Source organism: Electrona antarctica (assembly GCF_951216825.1).
Source record: "Electrona antarctica genome assembly, chromosome: 2".
Lineage (NCBI taxonomy): Eukaryota > Metazoa > Chordata > Actinopteri > Myctophiformes > Myctophidae > Electrona > Electrona antarctica.
The window spans coordinates 25803234-25826942 of NC_136807.1; the positions used below are offsets into that span (position 1 = coordinate 25803234).

At 41.9% G+C, this 23709-nt stretch overlaps 1 protein-coding gene across 1 annotated transcript; it reads left to right on the top strand.

Moving 5' to 3' along the window:
* Positions 1 to 20494: 20494 nt before the first annotated feature.
* spmip11 (sperm microtubule inner protein 11) lies at positions 20495 to 23015 on the top strand (the record flags this gene model as incomplete). Its single annotated transcript, XM_079514594.1, has 4 exons — positions 20495 to 20585; positions 21289 to 21456; positions 22552 to 22681; positions 22967 to 23015. The coding sequence occupies 4 exons, from the start codon at positions 20495 to 20497 to the stop codon at positions 23013 to 23015; spliced, it is 438 nt and encodes a 145-aa protein (XP_079370720.1).
* Positions 23016 to 23709: the final 694 nt, after the last annotated feature.

Sequence of the window (23709 nt, forward strand, 5' to 3'; positions counted from 1 at the left end):
ATTGACACAATATAATTCTAAATGATTTTTGTATATAAATCAATTGGTTTGATTAACTGTTGCACCCCTATTGTCTGTCCTTTTGAATTCAGTGAGGTCACGCAGACAAGGGTAACAACACCAACACTAACACCAGGACAGCAGAGATATGGTTTGGTTCGTATGATAGAACAGAACAATTTGCAGTTTGAAACCACCAAGTCATATTCAAGTATCGAAATATCAGTCACATTAACAGTCATATTAACAGTCATAAATAAGACAATACAAGCAGAACTTACCTGTTATGGTCACAATACACAACAGAGCTTGTGTCTTCATTCTACCCCTCTGCACTGTAGACAGGACTATAGCATTACACTTTAGTGTCCTGAATTAATTTGGGTAACACTTTTCATACTTAGTTATTTGTTTGACAGTTGAGCCTATAAGCTCAACTGTTTGACAGCCTGCACTTTCATACAAAACATTCAAAGTGCTGCAGGCTCACGAGTCAAAAGACTTTACGAGACTTTACTCAAAGTCAAAGTCTCTGTACTCAGTTAGGACGTCCAATATTTACCACATAGATTTACAAAAAAAAGTCTGTTCAGTTTAGGAGTGCTGCCCACAGAGGAGTGCAGAGGGGGGATCAGTTAGGGGTTAACAACACTTGCGTGTCTAAGCGGTCAGCCTGACACATTTTAAGTCAATTATCTTTGCTCATGAAGCTCTCAGAAGGTTCTCCTTCCATGACTTTTACTGAATATTCAAGCCAAATGATCCCATTTTTTCATCTGAAACATTTTCTAAATATGAAATTAGGCAACATTATACCATTCCTGACATAATTTCACCCTTATCACCCCAGGCAGGAGGTTTTCAGTTCACACCTCCAGAACAGATGGAGATTCATTCAAGATACCGAAAGGTTTGCGTAAATTCCCGCTCACACCTGCCTCTGATTGGCCTATACTTCTGTGACGCATGCGGAACTGCTTCGCCTCTAGTCATGTCACATCTGCGAGCATGGAAATGGTGTTACAGTATCAGTAAATGGTAACGGCCCCTCGCGACTTTCCCTATACTTGCGGGACTCTGGGGGACGAGGATCTATAGAGGGGATGCGCATGCATAAAGTGAGTGGCAGATCAAGTGGCAAAGTGAGTTTAACATCATTTAACGTCATTTAATGCAATTAGATAGGACTTTCTGTTTGATGTATGGGCTGTCAAGGCCAGAAAGTATTTTTTTGCCACTCAGAAAGTGTTCCCGAATAACTTCCGGGTATGATGATAATGTCACTCGCATACCCTCTATTCTGTCCATATCGGGTTGCAACTCGAACGTTGCTGAGTCTGCTCTAACAAACTTCGCTAGAGACTGTGCCCCTCCGTCGTGGTCTGAAACTATACTTTATCGCCCAAAAAGAGTAGTCCACATCCACAACAATACATGTCTCATTAAAAATAGAAAGAGATTAATACCACAATACAACAAAACACATAACTCGTTCAAAATAGAAAGAGATTAATACCCCAATACATAAAACAAAACAATACATAACTCATTAAAAATAAGATAATAATTGGAAATGAAATGAAAGGACAAACAACAACAGAAAACAAAAACACCCCAAAACAAAACAACTACACCCTGAGATCCAGAATGGGGCAGCGACTACAGAGTATATTGGTCATCGTTTAGCAGCAGTTGTAGTTGGCGATTTATCCCAGATGTTGGATGAAGGGTTGCCATATCAAATCAAACGTATCCGTTTGGTCTAGTTTCAAGTATAGTATCCTCTCCACCTCTAAAGTATTCACCAGGTCAGCCACATTTTGACACTGGGAGGGACCTTCTTTCCCTTTCCATAGCAGTAACATACACTTTTTAGCAGACATGAGGCAAACATTTAGAAAAAATCTGTGAGCCATGGGGAGGCCACTCATGGCCGCAGAATTATGAAAGATGATAGTTGGCTTGACAAGCCCAAAGCTTATTGATATGCCTACCGGGTCTCAATACATTTGTTATCGAGTTTGTAATCCATCCCTACACAGAACCAATCTACCTTCAGATTTAATTATTACATTATTATATAAATCTAATTTTATTTCTAATGGTGCCAATTGCCAAATCTTGCTGACTGGGTATTGGGGGTAGTTTTTGACTGAACCAGATCGCTCCTCCATTATCCATATACAGTCCAGTAGGATTTTCAATCAGGGCCCCCTTGGGCCAGCTTTGAACTGCATCACCTTATAGACAAAATATCTGTGAGTTATCAGTTATATATCACTTACCACTAGCACTGTAGCAGATGAAGGAAGCTTTATGGTTACAATCCAGGTCAACCCATTTGGACCCTCTGGAAGTCGCCAGGGCAGTACATTTCTCTTTTAGACCACCATTTGGTTCCCCTTCCACCCAGTGCCTGAATGAGGAGCTGCTCCCATCGGACCACTTCCAGGCGTGTTGGTACAGGCCGATCCAATAGACACCAACACGGAGCATTATCTTCATGATCTCCTGGTGCTCAGTCTGGTTCCTCACACTGGCCAGGTCTGTGTGTTTCTCCCTGCACTGCCTCTGAGCCTCGGCCCATGGCATTGACGTTCTATCGCTTCTGAAAATAAATAAATAAATACATAAAGAATGAACACAAAATGGTCTGCACCCGGGATTCGAACCCATGTAGGTCTCTCCCGTATGGAAACTGGAAATCCAACATCTTAACCACTAATTAAGCCAAAGGGAATTCCTTATTTCTCAGGGGAGATATTAGACAACTGAAATGGCATAAACAGATAATCTTGATCACATGACAACAGGGATAATGGGTTTTGGACTAAATCAGTAGTAGTAGCAGACAGCAGTACAAAAAGTGTTTTGATGAAAACAAAAAATGGCAGACAATTGAGTCAGGCAAAAATGGGCGTGCTCTATATAGACGAATCCACAATCATAACTGCGGCGTGTCACATTAAGCACAGATTGACACCGCAACATTGATTGCCTACACCTGGCCTACTGGAACCGTGGATTTGTGTATAGGGAGGTATAGGTATATCCAAGGAATCCAGGGACAAAACATTTGGACGACCTATGGCTCAAGAGAAAGAAACCTAGTGGACGTTCTCCCTGGGCCTGAGTGTGCTCACAGACAGACAGACAGACAGACGGACGGACGGACGGACGGACGGACGGACGGACGGACGGACGGACGGACGGACGGACGGAACGGACAGGAAGGAACGGACAGGAAGGAACGGACAAGGGCGAAAACATAAACGCCACCCTAGGCAGTTCCGGCCTGGTGGAGATAATAAACACATCTCACCTTTGGCGTTGAAGCAGACTGGCCAGTGCTGAGACGCACAGCTGATATCATTCCATTCACCATTACCTTTCATGATGGCGCAATTTTCACCGTTTGGTTCACCAGGAGCCCATTTCCTGAACTTTTGTTCCTCTGAATCTTTGTAGAAGCGTTCGTCTGCCAGTGACCATCTCCAATCGTTGACATCCGTCCCTATATATCTATGTATGTCCATCCGTTTGAGTATACGGAAAGCTTTAGTAGCGCTGAGTGACCTGGGGTGGCACTGTTGACTGCCGTGGCCGTGTGAACCTCCTGATTGGGACGCGCGTCGCGTGCACGCACGCACGAAAGCACGCATGCACGCACACACACACACACACACACACACACACACACACACACACACACACACACACGCACGCACGATTCAAAAGCAGGACTGGTGCAAGAAAGCCATAAACGTAAAAAGTATTTACTTTATTATTCAGGGGTTCCACCACCATACGCTTAAGTGTGTTGACATCCTCCAGGGTGTGTATAGTAGCCAGGTCTGTGAACTTGTCCCTGCAGTACTGCTGAGCATCTGCCCAGGTCATTTGGTCATTTACAAAATGGTACTGATGAGTGAGACATGAGGACAGGGTCCACAGCCCTGCAGGACAGAACACATACAATACCATATACATGTTATTGTCCTATGCCCAGCTTTGTCGGTTTGTGTGTACCCTATAGGGATGATTTGATTGGCTGAGCAAAGTATGTATTGAGTATAAGAATGAGGACAGAAAAGTGAAGATGGAAAAGTGAGGACGCAAATTGTGATTGGCCAGAAGGAGATGATGTATGATAACAGCGCCCCTCACTTCACAGTCACACGGGTGTAATAAGGGTAATTTATAATATATATATATTATAAAAAGAAAGAAATTATATATATATATATATATATATATATATATATATATATATATATATATATATATATATATGCTGTCGGGAGGAAACCTCTTAACTCAAAAATCTTCATTTTTCAGGAATTGGAAAAACAAATGTTACATTTTTCAGAAATTGAAGAAAACCTTGGTATAGTGACTTTGTATATTATCAGATACATGCATGTGTCATTATATTATCACCACATATTATCACCACTACCCGAATACAGCTCAAGTGGAGCGTGCGTGCGTGCGTGCGTGCGTGCGTGCATGTGTGTGCGCATGTGGGCCCCATGGTTCCGGGCCCAAATGATGTTTGTACAGCTCTTAATGTTCATTTTGCTGCCACTGCCCACCTCTTTGAGGACAGACACACAGGATCTGTTCCCACATACAATGCCAGTATGCATACAGTCAGTCCTTGGTCCCATTCCCACTAATGTTGTCCTGGAAGCTCTACAGGCCATCAACATCAGATCCTCTGTAGGTGAAGATAACCTGGATCCCTTTTTTCTAAAATTATCTGCACCTTTTATTGTGGATCACATTGCTTTTATATTTAATTTGTCTATGTCATCAGGTATAGTCCCCAATGTTTGGAAATCAGCACATGTTGTCCCACTGCACAAAGGTGGTGACAGTAATGATCCCAATAACTACCGGCCAATTTCAAAACTACCCTGTCTCTCAAAAATGTTGGAGTCAATAGTAAATAACCAGTTAAAACCATACCTTGCACACCAGTCAATTCTAAGCCCTCATCAATCTGGCTTTAGAGCTAATCATAGCACGATCACAGCTGTCACCCTAGTTCTCGATCATTTACTCACAGGTTTAGACAAAAACAAACATGCTGCAGCCATTTTTATTGACCTCGCCAAAGCTTTTGACACAGTTCACAAAAGCCTGCAACTGATTTAGGAATTATCTGTATGGTAGACGTCAATGTGTTAATGGGTGATGGACAATCTGGGTTCCTACCAGTCACATCTGGCGTACCACTGGGTTCCATTCTAGGTCCTATCCTATTCACTATATATATCAATGAAATAGTCTCCTCACTATGTGATTGTCAAATTCATCTCTATGCCGACGACACAATTTTATACTGTACCGCTGACTCCACTGTACTGGCCATTGAAAAACTACAACTCGCATTTAACTCATTACAAAGCTCTTTTAGCAACCTTAAACTAACACTTAATGACAATAAAACAAAATTCATGGTCTTCTCTAAATCAAAAAACATAGACTATTCCAATCTCCATATCACCACCACCAATGGATCAACAATAGAAAGAGTCTCGGAATATAAGTATCTTTGTATATGGCTGGACGACAAATGCAATTTCAAATACCACATAGATAATCTGGTTAAAAAAACTACGTCAAAAAATTGGCTTCCTATACAGAAATAAAGCAAATTTTCCCAGGATCTGTAGAAAACGGATTATTGAAGCCACATTTCTATCCGTACTGGACTATGGAGACATAATCTATCGTCATGCAGCTGCCTCCACACTCAAGCCACTGGACTCAGTTTACCACTCGGCTCTGAGGTTTGTTACTGGAGACAGCTATGATACTCATCACTGTACCCTATATGAAAATGTAGGCTGGTCTTCTCTGACTGAAAGACGCAATAATCACTGGTACCTCTTCATATATAAAGCCCTGGTCGGGAAATTACCATCATATATTTCTTCCATGTTACATCAGAAACCTAGTCGCATTGTAACTCGCTCCAGTGATTGGCTAGGCCTTCTGGTCCCTTTTGCCAACTCTGAACTTGGAAAGGCTGCTTTCAGCATCGGTGCACCTGAGTCTTGGAATGTCTTGCAACAAGAACTTAAACTTAATACCCTGGCATCAATTGGTCATTTTAGAAATGTACTCAATAACCGTCCATCACCTGTATGTTGCTGTTTTAACTGATTGCTGAATATTTAATTGTATTAACGGTTTGTTGTAACTAATATTGTTGTATTACTGTTTTGTTTTTTTTCTGTATGTAATCTCGGCATCATTGTAAATGAGGGGTTCCCTCAATGGTCTCCGAGAATTTAAATAAAGGTTGAATGAATGAATGAATGTGTGTGTGCATGTGTGCGTGTGTGTGCTGGCATGTGTGCGTGCGTGTGTGTGCGTGCGTGCGTGCATGCGTGCGTGTGCAAGCATGTGTGTGTTTGTGTGTGTACTTTTCAGCATGCCAGAGGGAGAGGAAATTACTATACCCCCACCTCCTTATAACCCCATTATTTGTTCCCCAACCTTTTATGATGATTTGAATTTTCTTGTTATTATGTTATCATGATTATGAATTGAATACCCAGGACCTGAATGGAAACAAGACCGCAAGGACTTTTTCCGGTGATCCCATTGGACGTGTGTTTGACTGTACACTGTACTGATTACATTTCTGTTTGAATGTACCCTATACTGATTACATTTCTGTTTGACTGTACACTGTACTGATTACATTTCTGTTTGAATGTACCCTATACTGATTACATTTCTGTTTGAATGTACCCTATACTGATTACATTGCTGTTTGAATGTACCCTGTACTGATTACATTTCTGCTTGAATGTACCCTGTACTGATTACATTTCTGTTTGAATGTACCCTATACTGATTACATTTCTGTTTGAATGTACCCTATATTCATGGGCGGAGCTAATGGGGGTGCAGGGGGGGGCACCCTGACAAAAAAAAAAATGATTGTACCCTGTACTGATTACATTTCTGACAATAAAGTATTCAATCAATCAATCAAACCCCCTGCCAAATTTATTTGTTTTGTTTTACATTAATCACTTGAACCCTAGCATCCCTATTCTGAGGGGAACTTTAGCCAAATATAGCAGATCTACAAGCTCACAATGCCTTGCGCGCAAGCTGTTGTGAGCTTGTAGATCGGCTATTTTCGGCAAAGAGGTTTGGTGTACTGTAGAGAGGGAAAAAGCTTCCTTATGTCTCGGGTCTCGGGAGTCCAACAGTGAAATGACTGTACTGCTCGGGGTCGGAACTCATATTTCTAATAGGCTATTATTAGAAATATGAGTTCCGACCCCCATTCGGTAAATTTTTTACAGGTCTATTTGGGTACGGGGGGGGGGGGGACAAATTGGACCCGTGAAGACCTCTACTGCTCCGTCATCTGACCTCCAGCATGGCGGTGTTACAGTATGGTGAAATTGGTGACCTGACGACATTATGTGGCTTGACGATAAACTTTCTTTTAAATTTCATATTGTTGATCTTGTCCACTTTCCTCTCGGTCCTGGACTACGGGGACATTATTTATAGGTCTGCTTGCTCCTTCACTTTTAAAGTGGCTAGACACTGTCTACCACTCCGCCTTGCGGTGGACTACTAGTGATAGTTATGGTACCCACCACTGTGCACTTTATGAGAACTCAGGTTTATCCTCTCTGAGAGGCGAGATAAGGATTGGCACCTATTTTTTATATAAAGCCATTGCTGGGATGCTCCCTGACTATATTTGTTCCATGATGGAACTGAACAATAGCACCTATCAGACCCGCTCTAGTGATTTCTTAAGGCTCAAGGTTCCTCAGGCCCAGACAGAGTTGGACCCAACTTCATGGAATGAACTCCAAAACTCCTTAACTGTTAATCCGCCAGCATTTATTGAAAAATTAGGATCTAATTCACGCCAGCATATTTTCCATTTGAGCTCTTATTTTGAAAAGCCACATTTCCGGTCCACTAGCAGTAGACATAACCTAGGAAGCTGAACGGAGCTGGACAGGCCTTGTTAACAATGTGATTCCAACCAGAGCTCTGGAGAGCTCCACATCGCCGGCTCTGTGCCATCAAAGAAACGCTGTTTTGACCAAAAATGCCATCTGGGACAAGGAATAGGAGATACAGGCGATTGAAAGAAACGGATAGAATGGATTATTATGGCGACGACGATCTAAGATGGACGATCCAGTGCTGTGCTAACAACATAGCTAGCTAACCAGCTAACGTAAGTAGAATTATGGCTCAATCGATCGAATGCACTATAAAAGCGCAATTCCATTAATCAATGGCAATGGCGTTAAGCGTTAGTATCAAAATTAGGCTTCAATTGGCATTAATCAACGGCAATGGCGCTATAGGAGTTAAAACTGAGCTCCCTGCCATCCTTCGGTCCGTTCAAAGGAATGCTCCAGAATATTTTTCACCGTGATTGCTCCTGTTTCAATTGATTTATTTTACTGATGGTTGTTCTGTATAAAGTTCCTTTGTAATTTACCCTGATTTATAATGTCGTGTATTTTGGACACGAAACACCACGAATTACTTAACCAAAACGGGAGAGCATTGAGATAATTGTGAGACGGCAGCAGACAGCAGATTAGATGTTCCTCAGAGATGTTGGTTTATTTCGAAGTACACAGCATAGCAAAGCATGGCATAGGCTCCTCCAGCCTCACGGCCTCGGATCGACTGACAATTTGACATAGAAATCAACTTGCTTAAGTACAGTTTTACACAATACACATAGCTCCAGACAGCTGGCCCCCTAGATAGGTAGAGACCCTTTGATCCATTTCAACAGTGACCACTTTGAACCCCTGTTTTAGCATTTGATTGCTCTAGGTGTGAGTGTGTGACTCAGGAACTGAACTCAAACAAAAGGCACTGAAGAGCCATCCACACCCCGGGGGTCCCGAGCCAAGTGCTTGAAGTTTGAGACAAGCATCTCGGACCGACACCTCCAAATAGGATGAGCTAAAATAGGTCTACTGCATGTAAACACATGTCACATTTTGTAAGAGAACATGAGATATTGAAGAATTATGGATTCATAATTCACCACATTCCCCCTTTGACAAACTCTAGTCTGTCACTATGAAATATGAAACCATAATTATCTTACCAGTTACCACCCCCCTTGATCCTCCGGTTAACAATACATTCAAGAGACCAGAATAACAGCATTACAGTACAGAACTTCCCAAATGGTTTTCAAACACAGACATTCAAGATTACACAACTCGTCATAAATGAATACATTACAGTAGTTACAAATACAATTTTGGGATCAGTGGAGAATTCTCTTTGTGTTATTTCAAACTCTTATGGCTAAAAATGTTACAGAACACAAACAAAGAAAATCGCATTTTAAGCCCTAGAGAACCACAGAGTAAAATTAAACCCTCTTTAAACACTGTAAATATTAGCCAATTGCCCTGTAATTTAATCACTATCCTGACAAGTATCTTAAACAATGGATAATGGAAAATGATTAGTAAGTTACAATTAGCTGACGTTTAAACAAGACATTGCCGCTTTCAGGAAATTTAGGACGTGCCATAACATATCTATACGTTTATAATGCTTTAAATAAAACTCTGCTCCACTAAGGTATATAGAACATACACACCAAATCACATGAAACTCTCTCTTTGGAGTTTCACAGGACCAAAATCAAAATAAGTCTCCAGACCTATCCTGACCATAAACAAATACATTAACAGGCCAGAGTTTAAGCAATATTTAACTAATTAATACTCTCTTCACGTCTCGAGGAAAACACCTATTTGATTCACAATTAGGCTACTTATGAACCAACTTACCTAATTATACGACAAAACATACCAACATGAGGCCTATTTTTTCATGTTGAAACAAACATGACGCACAATTTTGTAATCAGAAAGAAGGAATGTCCGTCTCCCCTCTGATATGATGAACAAAGGAAATCTTCTGTTTGCTGCATTCCGTTACCTCAAAGTTCGCTTCAGCCACGGATCAAGTTGAGAAAATGTTCACCGCTGTTCTCGCTGAAAGTTCTCATAATCATCTCATCATCATCTCCCCCCCTCCCAGCTCTGAAACAACAGAGATGGGAAAACGAGAAAGAAAGGCAACATCTTCATCACAGACCCCTGCTCAGGTCCGCGAAGGCCCCCAGCTTGTGTCGTCAGTCGGCCATGGAAAGCCAAGCCACCGCCGCCACGGAGATGTGTCCTTCTTCGGCACGTGTCGTGCGTGCAATGTGTGATCAGTACACCGCATACTACACGGCCGCTGTTTGACACCGTCCTCTTGCCCACCCCGAAACGAATCCCCGAAAGTGGAAACCGCCGCGCCAAGCGTCGAGTGGTCGCCTCACCCCGTCGTGGACCTCCGCTGGCGTCCCCGTGCCGTGCTGCGCTGCATCGCTCCCCTGCTCGCCGTCCCCCGCGTAGAGTTGACGATCGAAGGCCCCCGTGTGGCTGTTGCTTCCCCGCCGACCGCTCCCCCTGCCCGCTAGCTGGAAAGAGACGCAGGCCGCCGCTGCGCAACACTCCTCATCGCGGTGGTCCGTCGTCATCCTCGTTCCGCTGGAACCCGTCGTCGCCGTCTCTCACAAAAACTCGCTGATTAGACTGAATAAAAAAGCCGCCGATTCTTCTCCTAACTGGTGTAAACACCATGAAGGTCGGGATCGCGCACCATCTGTCGTATCCTATGACACGAGACCATACAAACTTAACCAAAACACTGGGAGAGCATTGAGATAATTGTGAGACGGCAGCAGACAGCAGATTAGATGTTCCTCAGAGATGTTGGTTTATTTCGAAGTACACAGCATAGCAAAGCATGGCATAGGCTCCTCCAGCCTCACGGCCTCGGATCGACTGACAATTTGACATAGAAATCAACTTGCTTAAGTACAGTTTTACACAATACACATAGCTCCAGACAGCTGGCCCCCTAGATAGGTAGAGACCCTTTGATCCATTTCAACAGTGACCACTTTGAACCCCTGTTTTAGCATTTGATTGCTCTAGGTGTGAGTGTGTGACTCAGGAACTGAACTCAAACAAAAGGCACTGAAGAGCCATCCACACCCCGGGGGTCCCGAGCCAAGTGCTTGAAGTTTGAGACAAGCATCTCGGACCGACACCTCCAAATAGGATGAGCTAAAATAGGTCTACTGCATGTAAACACATGTCACATTTTGTAAGAGAACATGAGATATTGAAGAATTATGGATTCATAATTCACCACAATAATGTTGTTTGATTTATTATCTTGTGACTGTATTTTATGTATTGTAACCTCGGCTACGTTGAAAATGAGGGCTTGCCCTCAACTGTATTCCGAGTATAAATAAAGGTGAGAAAGAAATAATTTGACCATCTTGTGTGGACTATACATAACTTACATGGAGGTCTTTAAATATGTGGCCTATACCGCCGCGTTGAACACTGCTAGCAAACAAACCATAATGATTTACATATTTCGACAGGTAACAAATTTCACCTTAACACCGACATGCTGGAGGACAGATGGTGGCGGAAGCGAGGACTGGAGGCAGAAATTTGAGTATTGGAATTCAGCTTTAAGTGTTTAAAGAGGACGGGGAAAAAACAGGAACCTAGATAGACTAAAAGGAAGCAAATCAGAAAAAACTAAGATTTACATGCAGGTCCATGAAATAAAAATGTCTGGGAACCACTGGTGTAGTGGCTCGCATGATCATCGTCAAGGTCATTGTCAGCTCATATTTCAGCTTGGGGAAATGGATGAAAAGCAGATGGGTGTAGCTTCGCTTGCCGGGCCATATACAGACACTAACTTAATTTGGTTAGAATCCTGCCTGGAAGACACATCCAGCTGATGTTTGTTTATAACCAAATTTGTCTCATGTTCTCATTTGGCAGAGTTCAATTTTAGTTTGAAGTGTGTTGAGGTCACAGTTCTTGTGAAGACAAGAATCAGGTCCGAAGGATTTGTTGGCTATATACACTGTCAGAATGGTTGAGTGTGGCCTGTGTGAACAATGGCATGGACATTGCGCGCATGCGCGCCACACACACACACACACACACACACACACACACACACACACACACACACACACACACACACACACACACACACACACACACACACCAGTAGTCCGAGAACAACCAAAGGGTGATTTTGGCTGAACGTAGTTTTGTTTGTTATTTTATTTTCATTGTCTCCACCATGGGTAGAGATGGGTATGTTTTTTATTTCTTTATGTTACTCGTACACATTTTATCCAGCCTGCAAATTCAGAGAAATTGTGCATGCACATTCTGAGGAAGAAATGCCACCTACAAATTTTCAAATCAGCCTCAAGGTAGCGCTATACAACTGCACCGATCTGTGTGCATTACAACCAAAGATTAATTTATAAAGATGGTCCAACTTCATTGGAGCCACTAGAGGCGCAATGGACTACAAATCCTACAAATGGTCTCCTAAGTAGGCATGGTTTGACCCCGACCTGAGCATTGAGAGCATTATATTGCAAATGTCATGATTTCCATTTCCCAAATCAGCCTCCATCAACCAAGATTCTAAGACAGGAAAATTATATTATTAAGCATGGGAACACATTTTAGTTCACTTTTAATATGTCCATTAATCACGTTATAATATGCACATTCACATATTCTCATTTTAAATATGGGGCCAGAGCCCCCTATGAGTCGTCCTCAAATTGCAGATGGACAGAGAGACGCTTCCGGACTCCTCTCAAGGAGAGTTTGTTGCTGGGATAAAGAAAAGGTCGATAACAAAGTAGATTTTCTCCTGATTTGTCTCGCTTAAAAAAGCCATTTTAGTATGAATATCTTATAAATATTGTGTGCCTTAGGTGATGATCACTTCCATTGATGGGAGCCAGGGACTTGATCAGTGTTTAATGATGATAGTGTGGCAGGATGGGCGTGAGCGTTCCCACGCTGTCACGACCCGTCCTCCGCCCACTAATTAATGGTTTGATTTGTAGTGGCATTTATAAGGCAGCGCGTCTTCCGGTTGCATTAGCTGTCTGTCTCTCCTCCGCTCTGCTTGGGAACGCTCTCCACAGTTGGGAGATATTCCTCTTCATTTGAGGCATTCTGAAACGGCTGTTCTGTCGGGGAACAGTGCGTTTAAGTGACACTCTGTGAAGGTACGTTTCTCCACATTGCTGTGTATTCTAGCGCCTGCCTTAAAAGTTGAACGTGACTGTGACCGCTTGTTTTGTTTCTAGCCTCGGGGCTACACATTGAATACCTCCTTCTGGAGCTCTGTGTGGTGAACTGGCACAACGCCACCCCGGTACGTTATTGGTGGTTCTCCTTCTCTATATATATTCATTTGGTGTCGTTGATGCCAGGGGAATATAAACAGGCTTTTGTTGATTACAGTTCCTATTATCTACCTGGCTACCGCTGCGGTGAAGCACAACGGCAGTATACGCGTTGGCCTCATTTACAGCTGATGAAATGAAATGATTACTATATTTACCCAGGGTATCTGGGCTAAGCTCAAGAACTTGTTTCCAGCCAGGCCCTGCTCATAGAACATTTCATCTTAGTGGTTCAATGCCTTTGTTCAAGGGCACTTCAGCGGTGGTAATTTTAACGTGTCGGACCGCTGATTCGAACTGGCGACCTTCCGGTATCAAGACCGCTCCGCAATCCGTTCGGCCACCGCTGCCACTCATTGTGAGTCCCATTGTGCGCCTCTCTGTTCTTGCCTCAGCTAACTATATTAGTTAAGTAGTATCTTAATACGGCCGTTTGCGTTTCAGGGCCACCACCCTGCTGCTTTGCTGATACTTACCATTCCAACCATTCTCATGTACCACCGAGTCTGAGAACAATCACACAGCCACGAATGGTCCCAGTGGTTGGATTGCTGCTCGCCTGAGTCTGGGCCTGGTTCATTGTAACCCTTCTCGTTTAATTCCATTCCTCTATTATATTGTATTCATGCAGTGTCTGGGCTTATATATGTATATATAGATATATTGTGTATTATACCATACATACTTATATTTATATCGTATACTATATATATATACCCTGGTGATTTAGATACGACCGGCTGAAGAGAATACTGTCATTGTAGAATACCTCCCACTGTGAAGTGCTGATATATATATTTATCCTCCTTATAGGTCCGGTGCTGGGGATAAGCTACGCTGGAGCAGCAGACGGCCGTCCAGTGGTGGTGGTAATGCCCCTTTTCCCTTAGTTTACTTTTCCCTTGTGGTTTATTTTGAGTTGCTGTGTTGTGTTTTGTTTGTGTATTGCCACCACCCTGGACCGGTGAGCCTGCCCAGCTCCCCTCCTCCCCCCAGTACTGGCTTGTAGTGGTGTGATATCCCTAGCTCTAGGCACTTTATAGTCACTTGCACTTTAACCCTGTTGGATATTGCTATATTTGCACCGTCATATTGATAAATGAAATGTCTTCTTGCTTGATGCCATGTTTTAATTAATTATATATATTGCTGACCAATTATTTAATAAAGTATTTTGTATATTGGTTACACACGTTTCTGCCTTGCCTTTATTGTTACTGAATCTGTGTTGGGGAGTCATTACGTGCTCCGGGTGTTCAGTATTAGTATAATATTCCTGGGGTGCAATTCCCCAGGTGGCGTAGTTGGCTACCTTAATCAATACCACCCCGCCACAATAGTCTAAAAGCTTGCGGATCTGCTACTCCTCACACGTTTGTGTGATGCTGTAGTATGATCAAGTTCATTTACAGACTATATAGAGTATATAGATCAGTGGTTGTCAAAGTGCGGTCAGGGGGGGACCACCATTGAGAAGTTCTAAATCTTTTCCGTTAAAGGGTAAGACCACTTTTTTAGAGGTTTGGGTTGTTTTCTTACCTTATTATGGGCAAAGTCCATTCCATGAATTATTTCGCTCCGTTGTGCAGTTTATTAGCCATTTAAAAAATAAAATTAGGGCTTCCATTGTAACGGGGAAACAGCTCTCAAAGTCACTCTTTTAGCACATGAACGCAACAAAAGCTGATTCTGACAGTTTATTGCATCAGGAAAACTCATACGGTTTTATTTTCATCTTTTAAGATAGATTTATAAAGGTACTATCTTGGTTGGAGATATACTGAAGCGGTACTGCAGCCTTCCCAACTCTCTCGGGGCATTCGTTTGTAAACAAGTCGCCACGCTGTTTGAGATGCACCCCTGCAGCCTCGCATACGAGCAATCCCAGACACAGACACTTCTTCTAAAGTGTTTTCTAAAGTGTCTCCCTCAAACACGTCCATTGTGTATGTTTTTCGCGACAAGCGGATGACCTCAAATCCGTTTGTTTACATCCCTGTAGTGGTTTAATGGCGTTCCAATAATACGGAGTGGGTGTACAGATTTGGACCAATCAGATCGTTTTTTACTCAACGTGAACAGAAGTGATTCGGTTGGCGTAGGCATGTTGTACATATTTTCTTTCTACACAAATTAGTCAAAACAAGACAAAGTTGACATTTTTTATTAAAAATAAAACCGTATGAGTTTTCCTGATGTCATAAACTGTCAGAATCAGCTTTTGTTGCGTTCGTTTATGTGCTAAAAGAGTGTTTCCCCGTTACAATGGAAGTCAATGAGATCATATATTTGTAATAATAAACTGCTAATAAACTGCTAATAAACTGCACAACGGAGCAAAATAATTCATGGAATGGACTAGTTTGCCCATAATAAGGTAAGAAAACAACCCAAACCTCTAAAAAAAAAAGTGGTCTTACCCTTTAAACCAGAACCTTCCATTAGATAAGTTAACCCAGAACCTTCCAAAATTGTCCATTACATGTTTTGAGAAACACGCGAAATAGGCCATTACTACCCATTAAATCCCTTCTTACCAACACCCTGTGCATAGCCCTCCGGGACGACGGGCACCCAGTTGATGTCAGGCCACCCCAAGGTTTCATTCTCGTTCTGCTGTTGGAGCCATTTGATGATGGGATCAAAGTATCTCATCAGGGCCCCGGCATCCATCTTGTTGGTTCCCAGAGCTGACTGGAGAACTTCAGTCCAGGGTTTGGAAGAACCAGACTTCAGCACCGTCCTGGAAATATTGAAATGATCTCACTTCTTCAAACTATTTGAGTTAATCATATATAAAAATGTTAAAATTACCTTATTTCGGGACGGTTCGGGCGTGTGACCGTGCTGCAGCCATTGCCCTGACATTTAATCTAAATATTTTAATAATAGGTTCCTACTTCCTATTTCAGGCATTTCATTATCTGTGAAAAAAGTAAAGTTTGAAAGTAAAAGATTGGTCTCCCCCTAGTGATGTGTCTGGGGAAATGGAAATCAATGCTGTCAGACAGAATATTCAATTCAGTCTTTCTTTTCTTCCTCTTCTTTTTTTTTGGTCAGATGGGTGGGCCGCATACATTTTCAGAGCCTGTTTATTTTAAAATGTATTATTATACATAAAAAAAAGTAAAATCGAGTCAATCTGATTTGGATCAATGGAATGGCTATTCATGGCCAGAGACGAGGGCTCCAATTTTGTCGCAGCCTTTACCCGCAGCACGGCCCGCAATTCAGCCGCTGCCCGAACATTACAAATATAGGAGCTTTCTCTGTCCCTTAATGGTATTTTCGTCCCGTGTCACCCGCTATCTTTTTTGCCGACAGCGGTATTTGCGCCTAGAGGTGTGGTCATGGGCGTGTTGGCACGCTTTCCCCTAAATTGCTATTTTGGTCACATACATTTGGGAAGTCGATAGCGGAGTTTAAAAGCACCCGTAAACCGTGCCAAATGAGTTCGGTAGGCACGCCGCACGCGCCTCAATGGAGATGCCTGCAGGCACAGACAGGCTGCCTCATCTCTCCTTATTCTCCTATCTCTTTGTAATTTTCCTATAATCAGTAGAAGTCGAGTGCCTGCCACTTCCTTGTGTCCATTGTGTTTATATAATTGTATAGTCAAATAAGTTATTTGTGCGCGATTCCATTTCCATGTGCAGCGGCTATGAAGCAATATAGCACTAACGGGCGACGGGTAAGGGATCTCTTAAAGGGATCTTTTAAAGCCAAGACTGGTGATTGGTTCAATGTGGTTTAATTATTGCAACGCCCAAACCACACCTATGCATAATATAACGGGTAACGGAGGTGTTTAAGGGATTTAGACAGGTAACCAAAATACCAACTTTAGTGGGGGAACACCCTTTCCCCACTCCTAAAACCCCAAATAGTGGCTTTAGAAAGATGAGACAAAACTGGAGCCCATAATGGGCTCTATCCTCGTCCATGCTAAACCCCTTATCCCTAAACTACTTTGCCTTTTTTCTTCTTTTTTTTACTATTTTGATTTTGAAATAGTTAAAATAGCCAATCTACATCGACACGTTGTGAGCTTATAGATTAGGTATTGGATTAGGTATTTTAAAAAGTTATTCAAAATGTAAAAAATGGCAATTAAGTTTAGGGATAAGGGGTGGCACAAGATATAGCCCTATTTCCGTGTGTGTGTGTGTGTGTGTGTGTGTGTGTGTGTGTGTGTGTGTGTGTGTGTGTGTGTGTGTGTGTGTGTGTGTGTGTGTGTGTGTGTGTGTGTGTGTGTGTGTGTGTTATGCCTGCGAGTGTGTGAACATGTAGGCATCTATGTGCGTAAGCTGTTACTCTAAATTAGTCATTTATGTTATGTGTATTCCTCCCTGTCCTAAGGCCAGAACTCTGCACACCTCTGCTATTTTATTGGTTCCTTCAACTTCCAGGTAACAGTCTGTGTCAATCTTCCAGGTAGCAAACACACGACAAGCATGCACATGGTGCTACTGTACATGCTTATCATGGCTCATGGAAGTTACATTATTTTCGTTGATTGCAGCAAGAAGAGGCACTCTACTTGTTTCAAGCATCTCTAGGCTGGGCCAACAAAGGAAGAGGGCCATCAGGATGTAACATTTCCCATTAATAGAATGTCTCAATCTGTAGGAAAGGCATATCATTCCTATTATTTACCCATTTGTTGCTCGTTTAAAAATGTCAAATAAAAAAATAAAAAGGAAAAAAAAATCAAAAGAATTTCATAAATGATATATGCTGTAAGAAGTAGTAAAATATCTGATCTACAAGCTCACAATGTGTTGTTGCGTTGTGAGCTTGGCTTGCAGAGCTAAAGAGCTTATATTTCCACTAGGTTGGGTCATGGGAGAGATAGATACAATTTCTCTTTTGGTGAGCTAAAATGTTTCTTTTTGTATTATTAATATTTTTAACTGTATACCCACCTGGAGTTGAGAGTTGAAATCTGTCAAGTTGGTTTTATAGTTCCAGTTGGCCATCTCCAGCTGGTAGCGGACCTGCTCATAAGTGCTGTTGTAGACTGTAGTCATCTAGGAACCTGGCAGTGTCCACCATGGTGTTGGTGTAATCCCCAGGAAGCCAGTGGGCTTGCCAGGGCTTGCCAGTCCTGGCACTGTGCCAGGCTCTGGCACAGTGCCAGGACTGGCAACAGGTGCACAGCTGCTGACCACACAAACCTGACCATTCTAATACTCCTCTCTCAGACTATCTCTCTCTCCAACCTGAGAAAGGGCAAACAACCTGCAAAGTGAAAGAAGCGTTGGAGTATTATATAGCCTAGGCTAAAACTTACATTTCACTGCATAATCCTGTGACACGATCGACAAATCAAACTTTCCCTGGGGCTGTTGTCTCATACACCACTTCCACTGTTCTCCTCCCTGCCTGCCGGCCTGCTAGTCATCTTCACAGACAGCAGCTCCTTTTAAACAATGGGTCTTCATATGGGTCTGGGATAGGATGTTTCTAATTTTAATTAATTTATTACATCAACCATTTGAACCCGCATCCCGGGGAACATTCACCAAAAATGGCAGATCTACAATGCTTCGTCAATGCGTCAAGACTCAATCACCAGTGTTGCCAAATGGGAAATTCTGAATTTTCATGGGAGTTTAATGTCGTGAAAGCCAGAGTTTGAAAGCGCTTGTTTTTTTAAAGGGCAACATCCTGCTGCCTTCTGCATTATGTGCAAATTCTAAAACAGGTGGTATGCAGGGCAGTTGAGTGATATATAACGAGCACTTCCAAACATACAACACTTAAAAATAATCACCTGCAAGGAAAGAAAGTATGTTAGATAAATTCTGACACGTTTACACGTCATGTCAAGTTGGCCACTCCATCACATTCTGTTGTTCAACACAGATAGAACTTTGGCCCAGACCGTGTTCCATATAGGTCATATTTTGTCATCTTGCCCTTTTATCATCATTTTACTCTTAGCCTACTGCCTGTTTACTCCGGGTTGTTCTCCTTATCCTATTTATGTCATGTCACCATCCACTTGTGCTCGACAACCAGCACCACCGTGGGATATTGCGGACATGAACTATCTATTGAGCCAATGAACGTTTATCAACAACTGATGTCAGATGCACTATTAATGCCAGTAACATACTGTGAAGAGTTAGGTTCAGTTCGGATCCATATTGGAACAATTGAATACTCTAAATTATATCGATGTATTGTACTATTATTATTATTATTATCTGAACCATGTAGCACATTCTACATGTAAATTTACTTTATTACCAACTAAAAATTACAGTTAAAACCTGAAACTCCTCTCAGAACTTTATTTCATCTGCCTCCAAATTATTTTTTAAGGTCTTTCTAGGTTTAGGTAAATACAGCACGGTATTTGGTCTCCCTGCTGGGTTATTGAAGGTATATATTTACAGTCCTTTCTAATTAACATTACAAAATAGATATCATTTATTTTTTATCTATTAAAGTATATAACTCATAACATGTCTACAGTGTCTACAGTCATTCATTTTTATGAAACAAACACTTTGCAGATAGGATAATTCAAGCTTTTCGTACAGCTGCAATGATCTTTGGATGTGTGGGCTGTCATTGGGAAAATTTCACCTAGTTACCACCTTGCCATTAACCTATATGGCAAGATGGGTGTAGTGGGCATATGGTCAATTGATTTCAGTACAAACATATTAAAACAATATAGCCCAACAGGAAGCACATTAAAAACTGATCGCCTCTCTCATCAGCAACAGCAACACCTGCTGTGAGCAGAGCTTGATTAGCAATCGCATGATGAACCTGTGGCCATAGTGCCCTCTAGTGGTAGAGTAATATAAACCAACATCAAATGCACCTTACAGATATCATTGCCAGTGGGTGAGGACATTCCATTCCATTTTTTTAGCCAATCTGGAGATGCCAAATTTTTTGGAACCCCTGGGCTGGACTATTAGTGTGGACACTGACGCCGGTGTGAATTCAGAGGCAAACCATCGTCTGAGCCAAGACCTGTGCCAATTAGCTGCTGGTGGGGGTGTTACATGTTGCCATGGTTCCGTCCAAACAATGCATTACAAGGCTGGGTCTATTTTATTCTTTCAATGTTTTTGCTAGCATCGCCATCAGAGTGGTGAGGAACTCTCAACTCAGCACATGGCTTTCTTTGGAATAACAACTATGGGGCATCAGAACCCCATTGGGGATAAAATGGTATTACATTCAAGAGGAGTGTCTCTTTCACAAGGTAATTGAGATGCAAGCCAATAGCTCTGGAGTAGGTCACCTCTTGTATTAGTAATACATTGACTTGTTAATATCTCTTTTTACTTTTTATTTGCCACACTGCCTCTAATTGAGATTTCTTTTAAACATTCTCCTGAACTTATTATTTTTTATAATAATATATATATATATATATATATATTTTATATATATATTTTCTTATTTATTTATTTAGTTAGATTTTACTGTCTTCAATGTGTGTAAAGCACTTTGTATAGCCCATAGCAGTAGCATGAGGTAATTCAAATAATAAGCTTTGCCATACAGATTACTAGGGCTGTACAATGAAATCACATCCAAGTGGGGGGCGCTCTGATCATACATCATCTGATTCTGGCCAATCACAATTTGCATCATCACTTTTGTCTTCAATGTTTGTGTTTACACACAGTTGTCTTCTATGTTTGTGTTTACACCACTTTTGTTTTCAATGTTTGTGTTTACCCAATGTTTGTGTTTACATACACAAACACTCAAAGCTGGACATAGGAGGGGCTGGTGCCCCTCAATAACCTCACAGAAAATCACAATGAAAGCTATAGGGAAAGTAGAGAGAGCTCTTGTAGAGATCTACAAAAGAGATCCAAGATAAGAGATCCAAAATAAAACAATTAAACTAATGCTCAACCTATAAAGCTACAGTATAACATTACGTCTCCATGCAGACAGTGGAATGAATTCTAGATGCTGGTCCTCCCAGCCTCTTCCAGAGACCCTGCGCTGCACAGATACATGCAGTGTCTACCTGCAGCCTCTACCCCACAGCACGGACATCCATCATGGAAGCCAGGAGCGATACAAGGACATGGTCAAGAGGGTTCAGACACCAAGATGTGAGTCCAGTCGACATGGTGGAAGCGGATGGAATCTAACTGAATACTTTTTCCTTTGTTGATACACTTACGCATTCAGTATAGTTAACCCTCATTAGCATAGAAACATAACCACTTCAACCATATAGCCCCTATTTTGGGCTGAACATTTATATGCATATTACATATGCATACTATACAATGCATCGCTTTTTTTTTTTTTTTTTTAATTCTTACCCAGGGAAGTAGCTGAGCACAGGTGCTCATTTTCAGCAACACCCTGCACACAATTGTGAGCAAATGTGACAAATTGTGAGCTATTTCTGCAATAAAAGGACACTTTTTGATAATGTGTTATGATCTGGCCAAAATAGGGACACCAGGTTGAAAGTGGTTGCTCATTATCTTTATCTCATGTCAACCAACTGTACTTATTGTTATGTCTTCCCTATAGCTCCTAACCAACTGTACACAGTATCTAGCCCCTAACCAACTTTACACAGTATCTAGCCCCTAACCAACTGTATGCAGTATCTAGCCCCTAACCAACTGTATTATGTCTTCCCTATCTCCTAACCAACTGTACGCAGTATCTAGCCCCTAACCAACTGTATTATGTCTTCCCCAGCTGTACGCAGTATCTAGCCCCTAACCAACTGTACGCAGTATCTAGCCCCTAACCAACTGTACGCAGTATCTAGCCCCTAACCAACTGTACGCAGTATCTAGCCCCTAAACAACTGTATTGTTATGTCTTCCCTATAGCCCCTAACCAACTGTATTGTTATGTCTTCCCTAGCCCCTAACAAACTGTATTGTTATGTCTTCCCTAGCCCCTAACCAACTGTACGCAGTATCTAGCCCCTAACCAACTGTATTGTTATGTCTTCCCTAGCTCCTAACCAACTGTACGCAGTATCTAGCCCCTAACCAACTGTACTTATTGTTATGTCTTACCTCCCTCCCTAACTAACCGTACTTATTGTTGTCTTCCCTAGCTCCTAACTAACTGTACGCATTATCTAGCTCGTAACTAATATAAGTACAGTTGGTACAATATAATTGTTGACTCCCTAGCTCCTAACCAACTGCAACTGTACTTATATTCTTCTCTAGCTCCTAACCAACTGTACTTACTGCCTCTGACTGACAACCAGCAGTATGGATGGTTGATATCCCAGGATCAGAGGCTGGAGACCTGGGCCCAAGTGAAGAGATACCCCCGTAAGAACAGTGAGATGACCAAGTAAGTTGAGTAAACGTTGCTGTCGGGCAGAAACCTCTTACCTCCAGAATTTAACTTTTTGTGTTTTATTTGTAAATTAACACCCTTCTTGATCACATCTAACAGTGTCACCCAAAACCCCAAAGTATCAAAAGTAGGCTATAGATTTGTGAGCTTGTAGATCTGCTACTTCTTTTTATTAAGTAACAGTTTTGGACATTAGGTTTCCACCCGACAGAGATGACATCTGATGTGATTTTTTTTAATGTTCATTCCTGTGATTGTCCTCTGTGTGGTTTCTTATAGGTTTGTGAAAGAGATGTCAATGTCCGATCGGGACTTCAACCTGTTCTGAAAGACTGTCAGTTTTTGTGCTACAATGCTGAAGGGGCCAGCTGTCTGTCACACACACACACACACACACACACACACACACACACACACACACACACACACAGCGTGTGTGTGTGTGTGTGTGTGTGTGTGTGTGTGTGTGTGTGTGTGTGTGTGTGTGTGTGTGTGTGTGTGTGTGTGTGTGTGTATGTGTGTGTGTGTGTGTGTTGTGTATTACATCTCACCTCTTAAACGTACTTCAGCACTTTACCAAATGTAACATTTAATTTATTTCCTGATATTTAAAGATATTTTAATGTAGTTAAAGTTATATAAAAAAAAGTTATACACAATTTACTAAGGCAGCTTGGCATAATGTTAAATATTTAGAACTGTGAGGCAATGTTTAGGATAGGCTATGAGGTATTTGGGTTAGCATTTGAACATTTGAAAATTGTGAGAGGCAACAGTATGGCCACGCAAGACTACACTGAACTAAATATTGAACCCAATCGCCACAAGCCACAAAATTTCCCCAACATGCGGACAGTAAAACCTTATCAATCATTCTCTGTCGCCAAAACACACTACCATTTTGAGTACCACAGACGAAAAATAAGTCCAAATTTCATTCTGACCCCTCCACGAAAAGGCCTCGTTGTCCTGAACCCTTATCTATCATTTATACATTATGGATCAATAGTGTGGACTTAGAC